Raw genomic sequence first — 18,028 nt, 5'->3', positions numbered from 1 at the left:
CACAAAAAAACTACACAGTATAATAGCAAAGGAATTACCAATAATTAACATCAGAATTACTCCCTTCCCAGGGAAGTGGGATTAGGATAGGTGCTTAATGGCCAGCACCGACACAGTGGGCTGAAGGTCGTCTTTTAGTGCTGTAAAACTCTGGGCTGGATTCTCCGTTCTGGAGACTAACCCACGGCGGCGTGAAAACTGTGGCGTTTTACATCAGGAAAACTGCCACAAAGCAGCCACCGATAGACAGGCAGCATTAGAGCTCCCAGCTCTAGCTGCCAATACGACCTGGAGAATTGCCAGGTCCATGGCCGAGCATGCGCACGGCGGCAGCCGGCAGCGGCCGCGGGTGCTTCATAGCGGATGCCGCTTACAAACTCGGCCCGCAGAAATAGTGTCCCCTTCAGCCGGCTCGCGTGCCCTGGACTGCCCCACCTTGGTGCCCCCAGCCCCGAATATGTCCTCCCCCTGCCCGCGGATCGTCCCTCTCCCGATTTGGTGGCGCTGGACTGAGTCTGCAGCCGAGTTCCCGACGGGTGAGACCAGCCGCGTCCCACGCCATCAGGAACTCGGCCGGCCGGGAACGGAGCATCGCGAGGCCGGGTCTCAGCCAATGTAAGGAGGGCGTGGTTACGGCGTGCGGCGTACTTTCCAATGATGCCGCTTTTCAGGGGGCGGAGCATCGTGAAAACGGCGGCGTTCCTGATTTCAGCGTCATCGGGAATTCTCCGTCCCCGTCAGCGAATGCGATTTCGGCATCGGGGATCGGAAAATCCAGCCCTCTATCGGCAGCGGTCCAGTGTTTAGTCAAGTGTGATTTTATAACAGGAGAGCATAAAGTCAGAGGCTTCACGACAGCCTGTGCTGGATTTAAAGCCGAGTTTGAGAGGCCAGTATTCTAACCCCTGTGCCATGCAGTTACCATGGCAATAAGAACTGCTTATATATATATATATATATATATAGATAGCTCTTTAATGTTTGAAGTGAGTGACAAGCTATGTGGAAGTGGGAGCAGCTGTAGCCCAGTATGTAACAGACTGTTCCAATCTCTCCCCAGTCTCACCCCTTTACTATCCCTGTGGCCTCCTCCAGCCCGACAGCCTTCCAATTCTGGCCTCCCATGCATCCCAGATTGGCACTGCTCATCATTGGCGGCCATCCCTTCAGCTTTGTGGTGTGGTCGACCACTATTTATCCCTCAACCAACAGCACATTGTGGAGTCTTGCTGTGCGCAAATTGGCTTCCACCTTTCCCTACATCAGCCACAGCTCTAAAATGGGTCACTGGCTGTGAGATGCTTTGGGGCAAGGCATGGTCACTGCGAGTCCTTTCTGATTGTGATATGTTGTTGCTATGGTCACCGTGTCTTCCATTTGTAAACTGCCATGGTCTTGTCTCTGTGCACAGTTTCAATCGACGCTATTCGAGAAGTGTGTGAGGGAAAGCAGTCGGAGATCTTCCAGCGCTACCCAGATGGCAGCTTCGACCCAAACTGCTGCTTCAGTATTTATTACGGGGACCACATGGAATCCCTCGACCTGGTTTCCTCAAACGGCGAGGAGGCCCGAACGTGGATTACAGGCCTCAAATACCTCATGGCGGGGATCAGTGACGAAGACAGCCTGTCGAAGCGGCAGAGAACACGCGACCAATATCCTTTCCGACGCCGTCTGTCAGCCTTCCGCATGGTTCCGACTCCTGCCTTCTTTTTAATACATGATAAAAATTGTTCCGGAAAGCGTCCTTCCCTCTTGGTGGGATGGTGGGAGGGGTTGAGTCCTCTGATTGGATGAATTCAAGGAGGTGTCATCACCTGACTTCCCATCTGCCCATCTCTACATTCCCCACCCCCACCATTGGTCACCTGTCCTTAATGGCTGCCTCCTTCCCACTGCCCATCATTACCCTGATTGGATGATTTTATGACTGTCAATCAAAGGGTCCTTTCCCCCATTTCCAATATTTTATAATTAATAATTAAAGGTGCTTGGATAAAAACTCTCTTTTTATGAGCCTTTGATTTTTCTCATGGGTTTCTCCCAATAGTGACCTGGAGATTATAGTTGTGACAGCACAGAAGGAGGCTATTTGGCCCATCGAGACTCTCCCAGCTCACTGTTGAACAACTTAATCAATCCCATTCCCTCGCTCTATCTCCGTAATCCTATTTCCCCCAAGTGCCCATCCTATTTCCCTCAAGTGCCCGTCCGAAGTAAAATAAATCCTTCCGACAAAAACTTCCTACAAAGTTTCGAAAGCCGAACCTGGGCGTGTGGCTCAGAGTTTGGGGGTGCTTGTGGGGGCCACAAGCCAGAAACAACAGCTTGGTCAGGCTGCTGTGTCCCATTTAGGCTAACACTTAGGGAAGGAAGCGATGAGAGGGCATGTTTAATTGTTCTGAATAATTAAACTTCCAAACTCTGTGGGCTGCACAGGCGCAATATAGTTAAATCCACATTCCCATTCATTTATATTTATTACATGCTGTGCATACAAAGTGGTTTGGTGTCCTCGCTCAGCACCTAATCAGCAGTCAGGCAGTGCCGCGAACATGCATTCCCAAGCCTTCGACCCATAAAATTCAAACAGGGCAAGGCAGCGGAGTATAAGATATAGGTGCAGGTTGAAAAAGGGCCCCATTGGGTTCATGTGTTGCGGGGAGGGGCAGCACGTCGTTGGGATTTCCGGGGGCCAGAATGTGCACTCCAACAACTGCAGCACAGTGAGGAGAAATCCATATCACAGTTTACAACGAATGGTTGGAGAATCCAAGTTTAAACGCTCCACCGGACAGGAAAAGCTTTAGAGTAACCCTCCTGATAGGTACAGAACGGTACAGCTCAGGAGGTGGCCGTTCAGCCCGTCACACCTGTGCGGCTGTCCCATGGGGGATTCCCAGTAGTCCTACTCCCCGATAATAAAAACAGAAAATGAGGGGCAGCCCAGTGACGCAGAGGTTAGCACTGCTGCCTACGGCGCTGAGGACCCAAGTTCGAATCCCGGCCCTGAGTCACTGTCCATGTGGAGTTTGCACATTCACCCCGTGTCTGCGTGGGTTTCGCCCCCACAACCCAAAGATGTGCAGGGTAGGTGGATTGGCCACACTAAATTGCCCCTTAATTGGAAAAGAAAATAATTGGGTACTCAAAATTTATTTTTGAAAAACAGAAAACGCAGGAAAATCGCAACAGGCCCGGCAGAGGGAGGAACAGAGTTAACTCCTCGAGTCCAAATGATTTTTTCTCAGAGCTCTATTGTCTTTTTCCAGCAGTTTCTGTATTTATTTGGGGTTTTCCAGCATCCGCAGTATTTTGCATTTCGACCTACCCCCTTCCACCCCTCCCCACCCCTCCCCAGCCCCACCCCCCTCTCAGGTGACTCATTCGGATTGAGCCGTTGGTCAGGTTGCCAACCCTGATTGGGCCCATTCCTGGAGCTTTCATCACATGGCCGCTATTCACTCTCCCCCCCCCTCCCTCCAGGCCCCCACCATTGGTCACCTGACATGGCCAAGGACACATCATTTCATTGAATTTTCCTCCTTTTTTTTTGTTATGCTTTGCGGCAGTGATCTAGAAATTAATCTTTAATTCCTGGAGGGTTAGCATCCCCTAGATTTGCAAGAACTTCCTCTTCCTCTTCAGTCTGTTTACAGCTGTTTTTCACCAACTCTTTTTGGCGATTTGACTCTGAGCTATTTGTGTTTAATATTGAAGACTCCCACAGTGTCACATTTCCTGCACCAATCCTTCTTTTTGACCGTTTATACGGAGGAGATTTTCTCTCTCACTCAGCAAGACAGTGTACTCCATAGTTTATTGGAAGCTCTGTGCTACCTGATGTTAATGTCACTCGCATTACTATTCATGACCATAAGGCAGGGAGATAAAAACAAACAGTCCGGAGGCCCATCTCATCACAACACACTCTTAACGCTGGCTAAAGGTGAGAACGGCTTCCTGCTTGTTAATGGCTATCCACAGCGGAATGGGCAAAACAAAACAAATCAAAGTTCCGATAAGCTGCCAGTGAGTTGGAGCCGCCGGGCCCTTGCTCCCAGCTTCATTGATTGAGAGCAGGTCAGACCAGAACCTGTTTCTTTGAGACATGCCAGACAAAAAAAAACGCAACAGAGGAAGAGCTGAGAGTTTGGTGCATTGGAGGGAAGCTGCACTCTGGTGAACTCCATCGTCTGTATCTCAAGGAGAGTTTGTAAGATTGGATCAGGAGGGCGGCACGGTGGCGCAGTGGTTAGCACCGCTGCCTCATGGCACCGAGGACCCGGGTTCGATCCCGGCTCTGGGTCACTGTCCGTGTGGAGTTTGCACATTCTCCCTGTGTCTGCGTGGGTTTCACCCCCACAACCCAAAGATGTGCAGGCTAGGTGGATTGGCCATGCTAAATTGCCCCTTAATTGGAAAAAAGAATTGGGTACTCTAAATTTATTTTTTAAAAACTGAGAAGTCCAGAAAGTGTTTAATAGTTCAACCTCTCACACCCATCTTTTCACTGCTCTATCTCTCACCTAATCACTCAATTTCTCAGCGTATTCTTCAATCCAGTGCTGTTGTCTCCCTCAATTCCTTCTCACTGTATCCCAATCTCTTCGCAGTCTCTCCCTCAATCCCTTATCAGTGACTCCTTTTTATCCTATCCCTCAGTCCACCTCATTGCATCTCCTTCTCCCCATAGTCTCCCGTCCCTCGTATCCCACAATCCTTTCTCGCCCGCTTGCCACTCCCTCACCTCAAATCCTTCAGCCTCTTCTCATTGCACGTCAATTTCCTTAACCTCTCCCAGTTTAAATTCCCAGAACTATCGTTCCGTGGCCCAGTTTGATGTCTGGGTCCGTCAGACTCAAATTGATTATTTTCCTGCTCAACATGGATTAAGGAGAGATTGCTCACCCCCTCAGGCCCACAGCTTCCTGTGTAACGTACCCAACATCTGACCCACTCCACTGGTAAGTACTCCCTGATCCTTCAGGGAAGTCAAGGAAGATGAGGCATAGTTTCCAGTATTGCCCTTAACTTGTTATTCACATGGCTAAAGCAGACATTTGCGGAGGCCGATAAGAACGGGGACGGCTGCCTGAGTGTTGGCGAGGTCCTGCAGCTGATGCATAAACTCAACGTTAACCTGCCACGCCAGAAAGTTAAACAGATGTTCAAGGTAAGAGACTTCTCTGGCAAATTCCATTCACATTTTCCAAATCTTAACCTACAATCCTGGCGTAATCCATCATCTGCCCTCCCTACGGGGGGATAAAGAATTTGCCTTGCTATAGCGCCGTTCACATCCCTTAGGATGTCCCAAGGCCCTTTACAGCTACCAAACTATTCTGATGTGTAGTCACTGTTTTAACGTTGTATTTGCTGCAGCCAATTTGGACACATTAAGGTCCCGCACTCAATGACAGGATAATGACCAGATAATCTGCTTTAGTGAGGAAGGTTGAGGGGTGGAAATTAGTCAGGACTCTGGGGAGGACTCCCCTATCCTTCCAATAGTGTCCATGGAATTTTTTACTTTCACTTCAGGCCGACGTTTTTGGCTCAGCACCAGTTTTTGTCTGGTAAACGGTCAGGTTTTGCTACGTTAAAGGTGCTACACAAATGCAGATTGTTCTTGTTGCTGCCTGAACGGCCTGCATGCACAGCCATCAAATAGAACAGGTGCCAACTCGTCTCCTATGCAATCCAGGTGCAGGCAGATCACCATCAGAGCGCAGAATATTTTACTGTATTACAGCTATCTGCTTCCTTCTCTCGGTCTGAATTCTATTGTCTTGTTGCGCCCTCACTCACACCAATGCAATGAAAGCACTGTGATTCAGTTGGAATAATGGGTACATTAGCAGGGCGGCACGGCGGCGCATTGGTTAGCGCTGCTGCCCCGCAGCGCTGAGGGATCGAACCCGGGTCACTGTCCGTGTGGAGTTTGCACATTCTCCCTGTGGTGATATGCATCACTGTAGACACACAAGGGGTTAATGTCAGTACACGTAGACTAGCTAGACACTAGAGGGAGTACCAGAGACATGACACACCGACACTCAACCAATAGGTCAGTAAGATAGGACACGACCAATGGGCATTCACGATACACACAGAGGTGACACTACCACAGGAGGGCATTGCACCAACCCATATAAAAAGGACATAGCACACATTATCTTCCTCTTTCCAGTGGAGACACTCAGTGAGTACAGACACAGAGTTTTTAAAAATAAATTTAGATTAGCCAATTATTTTTTCCAATTAAGGGGCAATTTAGCGTGGCCAATCCACCTAACCTGCACATTTTTGGGTTGTGGGGGCGAAACCCACGTAGACACGGGGAGAATGTGCAAACTCCACACAGACAGTGACCCAGAGCCGGGATCGAACCCGGGACCTCAGCGCCGTGAGGCAGCTATGCTAACCACTGTGCCACCGTGTTGCCCCCACAACCCAAAGATGTGCAGGGAGGTGAATTGGCCACACTAAATTGCCCCTTGAAGGGCAGAACACGGCGCAGTGGTTAGCACTGGGACTGCGGCGCTGAGTTCCCGGGTTCGATCCCGGCTCTGGGTCACTGTCCGTGTGGAGTTTGCACATTCTCCCCGTGTCTGCCGGGATCGAACCTGGGACCTCAGCGCCGTGAGGCGGTTGTGCTAACCACTTACAGACACAGAGTTGATTCAACATCACACCCACCATGTGGATTGTAGCAGACTGGTTCGTCAGTCTGAGTAGCTATTGAAGGATTAACAGTAGTGGCGAACCCGAGTAGGAGAATTGTAAATAGTTTAATAAACGTGTTGAAGTTATCTCCATGTTTGAACCTTCCTTTGTCAGAGTGAACATCAAGGAAGCCGCTTATGCTACGCCAAGAGCATAACAAGACACTCCCTTTCATTGAACAAAAAAAGAATTGGGTACTCTAAATTTATTTTTTTAAAGTGGGCACATCAGCACTGGCGTGCAATGGTTTGAATAGACAGGTACTGGCAGATATGCTCGTTTCGATGATCAGACCCTCAACCTAACCATCTTCGAGAAACTGCTTCCAGAGAGAGTGAGTCACCTTTAAATACCAGACTGCAATGCTTTGGGTGAGGACGCACATTTGGGTAATGTGAATGCTGCTTGCCGGGATTAATCCAAATGATAATGATATCATTCACTCTCAACTAACCAGGAACGATGTGAGGTGATCCGTGCTTATTACAGCTCATTTGCAAGGATCACATTGAAATGAGTCGTGCGGATCAGAATGACTGGGAGGTGGCACTGGGAAAGGAGAAGTGTTCAAAGGCGAATTTGAAACCCACTTTTAATGGCTTGTGTAAAAAGTTTATATAATGATTCAGAATGGCTTCACAAAGACCTACGCAAGTTCTCAGATTTGATTAGAATGATTTACAATGGCTGCATAAAGAATTAGCTCAGTTATAAATGTGGTCGGAGCTGCTTTTCGTAGTCTCAAATCCTTCCCACATTTTTTAATCTCCTTAAATAACTGCCAGCAGTGCTAGGCATGGAGGAGCCAACAGATATTTGTCTTTGAAAGGAAGTTAAAACTTCCTACGTGAAAAATAAACTTGAGTTACAATATGGGCACTTGACATATGAGGATTAACAAGATTCAGTTATACGAACAAAGTATTGTACAGACAAGAGGTCTTATAGAATAGAATCATAGAGTCCTAACAGTGCAGAATGATGCCATTTGGCCCACCGAGTCTAAACAGACCCTCTGAAAGAGCATCATACCTAGGCCCACTCCTCTGCCCAATCCCCGTAACCTCACCTAACCTTCGGAAACTAAGGGGCAATCTAGCATGGCCAACCCACTAAACCTGCATATCTTTAGACTGTGTTAGGAAACCGGAGCACCCGGAGGAAACCCACGCACACGCAAGGAGAAAATGCAGACTCCACGCACTGTTTCCTCACGGCGCCAAGGTTCGATCCCGGCTCTGGGTCACTGTCCGTGTGGAGTTTGCACATTCTCCCCGTGTTTGCGTGGGTTTCACCCCCCACAACCCAAAGATGTGCAGGGTAGGGGGATTAGCAACACTAAATTGCCCCTTAATTGGAAAAAATGAATTGGGTATTTTAAATTTTTTTAAAAATTAGAGCAAGGCTGTTATGGGGTGATATCAGGAATAAAATCTTTTCATACAAAGGATAGAGCAAGTCTGGAACTCTCTGCCAAGAAAACTAAGGCTGGGTGTCAAACCTCAATTGAAAATTTCAAAACTGAGATTGGGCAAGAGTATTATGGGATACGAGACATGGCAGCTAAATGGAGCTGGGATAGAAATCAGCCATGATCTGATTAAATGGTGGAACAGACTTGAGAGGCTGAATGGCCTCCGCCTATTCCCTTAACAGAAGGTCTTCTGAATGATAATTGAGACTTTCTACTGGCGATTCCTAAAATGGTGCAGAAGGCTGTCAAAATGAGGGACAGAGGTTTCAAAGTTTTTTTTAAACATTTAGAGTACCCAATTATTTTTTTCCAATTAAGGGGCAATTTAGCGTGGCCAATCCACCTGTCCGGCACATTTTTGGGTTGTGGGGGCGAAACCCACGCAAACACGGGGAGAATGTGCAAACTCCACACGGACAGTGACCCAGAGCCGGGATCGAACCTTGGTCCTCAGCGCCGTGAGGCAGCAATGACAATCACTGTGCCACCGTGTTGCCCAGAGGTTTCAAAGTTGATCATTGAAAATCAAAACGTATTTAATACTCTCTCCCCATTCCATTGTAGAATGTTCATCAATGTGCTGCTTATTATTTTTACAATCTTTCTTCCTCTTACCAGCGTCCAACTTCCTCCCCTCCCAATATCTGACCAGTGGTTGGTATTAATCCTGTCTGAGTATGTTAAACTCCTGCTCTGACCCTATCCTCCCTCACCCTGTGCTTTTCCAGCCAGGATCACTGGATAGCAATCCGGGGGGAGAAGGTCTATCTGGACAATGTAGACATCATTTGGCCGCCCATATGATAAGGCAGCCGTTTGCAGGACAGGTCAGAGATCAAAACTGGGACTTTAAGATCCGTACGGGTCCCAGGACACAGTTCCATCCGAGCCATTTATTTTTTTTTTTTATTTTTTTTTAAAAAATAAATTTAGAGTACCCAATTATTTTTTCTAATTAAGGGGCAATTTAACATGGCCAATCCACCTAACCTGCACATCTTTGGGTTGTGGGGGTGAAACCCACGCAGACACGGGGAGAATGTGCAAACTCCTCACAGACAGTGACCCAGGGCCGGGATTCAAACCCAGGTCCTCAGCGCCATAGGCAGCAATGCTAACCACTGTGCCACCGTGATGCCCTCCGAGCCATTTATTGAGCTCACAATCATTTCTCCACATTTGTATTCCTGCTAAAGACTGATAATTGTGGTAAAAGCCTCATTGGGTTGGGCCTGTGCGATTTTCTGGAAGGAAACCAGCCACACGGGACGTATGGTTGTTTAAACCTCAACTCAGAGTGAATGGGAGAGATTGACGCAGGTTGGTGCTGGATGGAGCTGTCTCAATCCATTACTCTGGGCTTCAGCTGCTTACTGATGGGGGAGGGAGAGGGGATGGGGGATTGGTTGAAAGCGGTTTCATGAGTGATGTCGTACCAGATTGAAGATTATTGAGCATTTGCTATGTGATGTGTCCTTAATCCAGACATTCTTTCAGTGCACAGCCCCAGTGTGTCTGTCAGTTTCCCAGGGGAAGGGGAGGTGCTTGGGGGAGGGGGTCGGAGTGCGTGTCGCAGTGGCGAAGGCAGAGGGGAAGCCAGGAATTGGTTCTGTCAACCTGATGAGCAGAGTGTACCTGCCTCCTTCACCCATCGGGCTCGCTGCATTTCCTGCCCTCTTCCCCCCGTTCCTCCTAGCAACGCAAAAGCAGTAATGATCTGATAAGAGATAGCAGGCACTTGCCAAGTTGTGTAAAATCACAGTTGATGTAAAGGTTTTGCTTGAGGGCCCCTTGTAATATTGTCTCATTTCTTCAGTCTTTACAGAATTGCACACACCATTAAGTAACGACTGTACTTAATAGCAAGTGCCATATGTCTTCACCCAGCCCAGATGGTTGAGCTTAGCACATAATCAGAAGTGTCGTACGGTCTATTAGAGGAGCGTTAATCCTTGTTATTGCACGTTTCACATTGGTTTCCATGCGACACGCAATTGTTTTCTGTGGAGTTACATGTTTTAAAACCTGGGTTTGGGCTAAACCCTCTCCCCTGCCCTCAATGAGCCAACTTGTATCTGTTGAGTGCCTGGTTTTATATGACCATGTCTCCCCTCCCGTCTACTTCATCCTTTATCCCTTGCTTTTGCTCGGCTAATGAGAGCTAAGGATAAACCAGTGAGCAATCCAGACCTCAGTGATCCAATCTCTGACCCTGTAACCCAGCTAATAACTGACAAGCCTCATCACTCATCGGTGCTGACAGGCAGCAGGCGATTGCAAACCACAGCTCAACCTTTATCTCTCCTTACTTTCTGACAATGGTTGGCGCAGTTCTGATTGATCGAGCTCGAGCTGGGCTCTGATGGAAAGGACGCTCACCGGTTCAAAGGTCACAGCAGAATGTAGAGTTGCCAACACTGCCTGAGCATATTCCTGGAGCTGCCGCCTCATGACCTGCAGCCTCCATCCTCCCCACCTCCACACTTCTACCATTGGTCACCTACATGTCCATCCTCGTGATCCTCGCTTTCCTTCAGAGATCAGAAAGCAGACAGACTATTCATTATCCAACTGGATAATTTTTAGAATCAGAGAAAAGCAAAAACCACTTACCTCTTGGGCCGCTCAGAGCATTGACCTGGAGACTAATCTTTAACTTCTTGGAAACGCCTGGACAGCCCTAGATATTGACAGAATGGACACAGAGAGATTGTTTCCTCTTGTGGAGCGGAGCATATCTAGAGGTCATCAATATGAGAGAGTCACCAGGAAATCCCATAGGGAGTGTCCTGTTCTTCGTGTTGCTAAATTCAGGTTGGTTGGCATGGCGTTCACAAAGACCACAAAATAGCTTGAACTTGAACAAAGCCACAAATTTATTAACACTACTAATTTGGATTAGACACATACTCATCAATAATACACGATTGATTATTAAAATATACACTACGCTTATCTACAACTAATCTCTGTACTGTTAGAAACTATGATCTGCTCTTGCTCACACTACTGTATCTTTCTTTCCTTCAGTCTGTCTCTAGCTAGCTCCTTCACTACTCTTCCCCCCCTCCCCAAGGTTTAGCATCAATGTCTTAGATTTTTGTAACTGTAACTCCCTCTAGTGGCTGTTCTTAGACATTTCATTAACCCTTGCAGTTCTTTTTTAAAAAATTGTTTTAGTGTACCCAATCCATTTTTCCCCATTAAGGGGGAATTTAGCATGGCCAATCCACCTAACCTGCACATCTTTGGGTTGTGGGGGCGAAACCCACGCAAACACGGGGAGAATGTGCAAACTCCACACGGACAGTGACCCAGAGCCGGGATCGAACCTGGGACCTCAGCGCCGCGAGGCTGCAGTGCTAACCACTGCGCCACCGTGCTCCCCCCCCCCCCCCCTTGCAGTTCTTACATGTATGATAATACTACAGGGAGTTGAGAAGAAACTCCTTCACCCAAAGAGTGGTGGGAATGTGGAACCTGTCCCAACAGGGAGTGGTTGCAGTGAATAAAATAGATCCACTTGAGGAGAAAGAAGATACGCTTGTGATGGAGAAGGGAGTAGGTGGTTACAACGGTTCATTTAGAGGAGGAAAGATGAGAGGAGCATTAACACCAGCATGGACCACCTGGGCTGAAATGCCTGTTTCTGTACCATATAGAATGGGCGGAATTCTCCGCAAGGCCCGACGTCGTCGTGAAACCCGGAGAGGTTCACAACGGCGTCGGAGGCAGCTCCTGGCCCCCTATTCTCTCCCACCCCCGGGGGCTACGAGGGCCGTGCCGTAAATCTCGGCCGCGGGGCCTTGTCGCTGGCGTCAAGGCCCAGCATGCCGAGAATGACGCGGCCGGCGCACCTAATGACGTCAGCCGCGCATGAGCAGGTTGGCCGGCGCCAACCCGCGCATGCGCGGTTGCCGTCTTCCCCTCCGCTGCCCCGAAAGATGTGGCGGCTTGATCTTGCGGGGCGGCGGAGGGGAAAGAGTATGGGAGCCATGCTTGACAGGAGCAGAGATTGGAAAGTTGGTGCTGCAGTATCCAATCCGGCCCCTCCTTCGGGACCAGCATCCTACCCGGGGCACTCAACGTATCCTTCATTTTATATTTGGCATTTAATACCAACACACCTCATCGAACCTAAAGATCCAAAAACACATTTCCTCAGGTAACATCTATTTTCCATGTAGGTTTGGGAGTGTGGACTCTTTTCCTGTGTGCTATTCATGGTTCTTTTACACCAACTGTGGGTCCCGCAAGAAGGTTTCAAGAATAATGACATGATATCGATCCTCTTTTGTAACTGGAAAGACCTTTCTCTGAGGAGACATGGATTTAAGGGAAGAGGTAGAAGGCGAAGAGGGGAGTTGAGGATAAATGAGAGTCTCGAACTCACTGCCTGATTGGGTAGTTGAGTCAGAAACTCTCGTAACATTTGTGAAGTATTTAGATATTCACTTAGGCTGTCGTAATCTCCAGGGCTATGGGCCGAGTGCTGGATAATGGAAGGAGCATGGTCAGATTTTTGTTGACCGGGTTTGGACACGATGGACTGAATTGCTTCCTTCTGTGCTGTAAATGAACCTACACCATGACTTTACCTCTCCCCAGCTACAGGAATTTAACAAAACGTCAACAATGTACAGGATTTCTCTCAGTGATCGTTTCTTCCCCCCAGTCGCCAGGAATATCCTCAGCAAAGTTGCTCCGATTGTTTTCAATATTGAAGAGCAAGGGCAGCACGGTGGCCTAGTGGTTAGCACAACCGCCTCACGGCGCTGAGGTCCCAGGTTCGATCCTGGCTCTGGGTCACTGTCCGTGTGCAGTTTGCACATTCTCCCTGTGTCTGCGTGGGTTTCGCCCCCACAACCCAAAAATGTGCAGAGTAGGTGGATTGGCCAGGCTAAATTGCCCCTTAATTGGAAAAAATAATTGGGTAATCTAAATTTATTTTAAAAAATATTGAAGAGCAAACCTTTTCCCGAGCCCCCCGAAGTTACATTTGCTGGTTCCTGTAAATTTACCGAAACAGGCTAGTATTTGCTCTAGTCCTTGCCTTTAATAAGCGCCTGTTTCTAGCACACATTTCCCTTGTGAGGGAAACATGCACTCCCTGCTCCTTCCTTCATTCCTTCAGCTCACTTCTGACCATTTACAAGGGCACTTTTAATCATTGTGTTCAATGAGCTTGGATTGCACGTCTCATTGTTTGACTGTTTTAAATCCTGTTTTAAGTATCCCAATGTTGTCTCAGAATTACCCTGGTGAGAAAATGTCAATTGTTTTTTGTTCTTATTTCCTCATGTTTTTTCAATCCAAATTGCCAGTTCTTTTCCCAGCTGAAACAATCTCCTTTCTCTCTTTGGATTTTCTCTTTCACTGCCGTTTGAGTAATGAACGGCAACAGCTTTTTGTATCAAGGGCTGTCCATTAAACACAGTCGACTCCATAGAAAATATATGTGGGGGATAAATTGTGAGCACTAACGGCTGATGCAAACAATTGGAACTCCGGCTTGATGGTGAATCAATATAAATCACGTTAAATTAGTATGCTTTCATAGATGGCGTGTTGTGCGTGTTAGACATTATTTTTGATGTGTTGTGACAGATTTGCCAAATTACATCCAGTTATTTTGCCAAAAGGATGTTTTTCACCTTGTACCCATCAGAAAAAGCATAAGAATGCCAAATTTCAAACTATCACAACACGCTATACTACAGGTCTTGTGCCGCAGTGGCAGTGTACCTACCTCTGGGCCAGAGGGCTCTGGGTTCAAGACCCGCTTCAGGCCGTGCAAGATCCATTCATAATGCAGCCAAACAGGTTGATTACCAGTCTATAATTCCCTCCCGTTACGCCTGGTGGCAGGAGGTTAAGAGCGGGAGTGTTTTCTGGTCAGCTACATCACAGAAGGCATCCACAAACCACTGCAGCACTTGCCCAAGCATCATCCCGGAAGGAAGCAATGGAAATCCATGGTTGCTAATGCCCTCTTAGGGCGTGGTACGTGAAGGAGGAGGACACTACAGGAGAAAAAGGTACCGATTGGTTGGCAAGTCGACTCACTGATTGGCTCAGGCATCGTCATGGAGAAAGCAACGGCAAATTATAGGCCCCCTAAAGCAACTGGTAATTCAAAAAAGGCTTGCACTCATCCCTTTTGTTTGCACAGAATGTGTTCCTCTGTCTGAATGGATGTCTCTTCGAATTCAATAAAATATCTGGAATTAAAAGTCTAATGATGACCATGAAACCATTGCCGATTGTCATAAATAACCTATTTGGTTCACTAATGTCCTTTAGGGGAGGAAATCTGTCGTCCGTGACTCCAGACCCACAGCAATGACTCTTAAATACCCTCATGCATGGGGAGTAAATGCTGGCCCTGCCAGCACCGCACACATCCCATGAACGAATAAAAGAAAGTGGCAGGCACAAATGAGCCATAATTTGAGTTTGACTGATTCTCTTAAAAATATTGTTCTAGTGACCAGTCACATAGAAACTGACTGGTCTACATCACTGTGCAAGCTGTCATTGAAGCCAAGTGGTCCATTCATTAACCACAAGAAAGATCTGAGTGGGAAGACTTTGAATGCACTGCAAGCTGCTCAAAGTAAAGTCCAACAGGCAGCTAGGTGGTGCGCCAATGACTACTGGTTACTATTTTTTTGTAAATTTAGAGTACCCAATTCATTTTTTCCAATTAAGGGGCAATTTAGCGTGGCCAATCCACCTACCCTGCACATCTTTGGGTTGTGGGGGCGAAACCCACGCAAACACGGGGAGAATGTGCAAACTCCACACGGATAGTGACCCAGAGCCGGGATTCGAACCTGGGACCTCGGCGCCGTGAGGCAGCAGTGCTAACCACTGCGCCACAGTGCTGCCCGTTACTGGTTGCTATTGCGCCAGAATATCCGGATGTCCTTCGACACAGGGAATGCTAGGGGAATTTCTGAAGGGTTCAAAAAAATCAACTGGTCCATCCCCAAAGAAAATGGCGCCATCGAGAACAAAGGCAGGGGAAGTTATCCCTGACTGTACTTAGCAGTTGGAGAGATGGGTGGAACACCACCTTGAGTTGTGCTCCGGAGAGAACGCGGTCACCGAGGAAGCTCCAGACACTGTAGAAAGCAGTGCTGGATATCAAACCCACAGAGGAGGAACTTAGCAAAGTAGTTGACTTGGCTTGCCGTGAGCAACGTTCCAAATGCTGATGCGGAAGCGCCTGAACGCATCAAGAACTGGAACCTGGCACTATCTGCACAAACTGCTCTATCCCTGCTGGATGGAGGGGGCTGGGCCCCAGGATCTTTGTGATGCCGCTTGTAACCATGCACAAGAACAAGGGTGACCGCGACGGATTGAAACAGCTATTGAGGCATCTACCCGCTGAGCCCCATGGAATAATAATCTGCCACTGTTACTCTTGTCAGGCTGCGGATTCTGGTGCATCTACCTTCAATACCAATGTGGCATCAGAACTGGAAGATCTACAATTGACATGATCTTGTCAGCCTGGCAGCCGCAAGAGAGATCACTTGACCCAAAGGGAGTCTATTTAAACTGCTGGAAATAATTGGCTGCCTGCTGAAGCTGTTCAATGTGATTGCCTCTTTCCGTGACTACATGATGGATAAGGTCAGCGATGACAGGGTACCTGAGAACCCTTTGCCATCTGCAGTGGGGCACGAAAGGGTTGCATTTTGGCACCAACATTTTTGCCTTCTCCTTGCCTGCTGTTGTTTGCCCTCGGGTTACCTACAGAGGGTGTCTACTTACCCACCGGAACTGACGGAAAGTTGCTCAGCTTTGTTCGTCTAAGATCCAAGACAAAGATGCAGCAAGCTGTCATCAGAGAGTTACTCTACGCTGACAAAGCCGCATTGCCGCAAACTAGCATTTAGACGGAGGAATACCTACTCGGCAAATGGACGGAGACTCTCACGTCAGCAGACAGTTTAATTTGATCATCAGCATCAAGACAACAAATGTCATGGTCCAGGATATTCCCATACTGCCATCAATCAGCATTGACAATGGGGCCCATGGCTTCACATATCTGAGCTCTACAGTCACCTGCAATCTGTCACTTGATGCTGAAATCAACTCACACATTTCAAAAGCTGCAACTGTTCTGTCCAAGCTGAGTAAGAGTGTGTGGAACAGCAGTAACCTGACCGAGCACACCAAAGTCTGCGTCATCCGTGTACTCCTCTGGAGAGACCGTGGCAAGATATGCTGGGCAGGCGAAAAGGCTGGAAAGCTTCTACATTCACTGTCTCAGACGTATCCTCAGCATCTCTTGGCAGGACAAGATAACCAACTCAAAGGCCCTGGAGTATACCAGTTCCATCAACATAAACTCATTGCTGAGCTAGCGATGTCTGTGCTGGCTTGACCCATTCATCAGATGAATGATAGCCGTATACAGTGAACTGCACAGTGAACTGGGTGCTGGGTCACAACCCTTAGGGCATGAATTACTCCGCTAAAAAGGCACCGGCAAGCAAGACAATCGTTGACGGCTGTGTCCTCCTGAGGCTGACTGTTTGGAAGGGTCGTGAAAGGGGCCAACAGAATCAAAGCTTAAAATAAAAGCAAATTGCTGCAGATGCTGGAATCTGAAACAAAAACAGAAAATGCCGGACAATTCCGGCAGGTCGGACAACCTCTCTGTGGAGAGAGAAGGGAGCTAACTGGCTGGGAAGAGGGCCCAGCGAATCCTGCTCCCTCTCAGCCCGCCGTCCCAATGAAATGCTGGTTCAAAACCCGAGCCGTTGTTCGGTGAACATCCTGAATCGAGTGGCTGGACGGTCGCTTCTGACATCTTTTGAAAGGACAAAATGAATTCACCCAGGGTTCCCGCTCCCGGGCTGCCATCGGTGACCCCTGCTGGAGAGTGTGCGGTATGGCACAAAGTTCAATCAGCTCGGCTGGACCGTAAACCGAATACAAAGCTACTTCTCACAGCGTCGGTCCCATTGCGCCGAGCTTAATTACACTAAGCTGGATTGCCGGGAACAGCGTCCAGGAAAGCACTGAGGCCAGGATGAACATTGTTCATGACATGTGTGTGCTTGCGAAGAAAATGCCTCCAGGGTCTCGGTGGTATTGTTGCTCAGCAACAAGTTTCAGATCTAGTAAAACAAAAATAATAAATACAATTTATACGGAGAAGATTGCTTGTTATGGGTGGTGTGTGTGTGTGTGGGGGGGGGTGTTGTGGAATTTTTATAACACGGGAGTGGGGGGTCTTCAGAACGTCAGAGACAGGGTGGGATTCTATCTTCCTACCGCTCGTTGTGACCACCCAGCAGCGCGGGGAAACCCATGGGCCGGGAGTGCGCTGCTGGCAATGGAATACAAAACCGAACAGAATGAACAGGAAAGGACGGGATCGAAGTGAGTGAGAGAGGGGAAATTCGGTCAAGTAGCACATTGCAGGGCAGCATGGTGGCACAGTGGGTTAGCCCTGCTGCCTCACGGCGCCGAGGTCCCAGGTTCGATCCCGGCTCTGGGTCACTGTCCATGTGGAGTTTGCACATTCTCCCCGTGTTTGCGTGGGTTTCACCCCCACAACCCAAAAATGTGCAGGGTAGGTGGATTGGCCACGTTAAATTGCCCCTTAATTGGAAAAAAATGAATTGGGTACTCTAAATTTATAATTTAAAAAAAAAGTTAGCACATTGAAGCTGATGAATTTCAAACAGGAGATTGCAATAGCAGCCTTTCTTTCAGATAACTTGATCGGACCGTGATATGTATTCCAGTGAGCGACACACTCCCAGCACAGAAAACCTCAGCTCAGTCTCAAGAAAT

The 18,028-nt window shown here is 48.1% G+C and overlaps 1 protein-coding gene across 10 annotated transcripts in view; it reads left to right on the top strand.

Moving 5' to 3' along the window:
- plch2a (phospholipase C, eta 2a) overlaps window positions 1–18,028 on the top strand; it is a 312,536-nt gene that overhangs the window by 146,472 nt on the left and 148,036 nt on the right. For all 10 annotated transcript variants that reach the window (XM_038822387.1, XM_038822389.1, XM_038822384.1 and 7 more), the window contains exons 3-4: window positions 1,412–1,655; window positions 5,047–5,176. In XM_038822387.1, coding sequence (XP_038678315.1) covers window positions 1,412–1,655; window positions 5,047–5,176 — 374 coding nt within the window. The remainder of the gene's footprint in view (window positions 1–1,411; window positions 1,656–5,046; window positions 5,177–18,028) is intronic.

Source organism: Scyliorhinus canicula, chromosome 16 (genome assembly GCF_902713615.1).
Source record: "Scyliorhinus canicula chromosome 16, sScyCan1.1, whole genome shotgun sequence".
Taxonomy (NCBI): Eukaryota; Metazoa; Chordata; class Chondrichthyes; order Carcharhiniformes; family Scyliorhinidae; genus Scyliorhinus; species Scyliorhinus canicula.
This window is presented reverse-complemented; position numbering and strand designations above follow the sequence as displayed.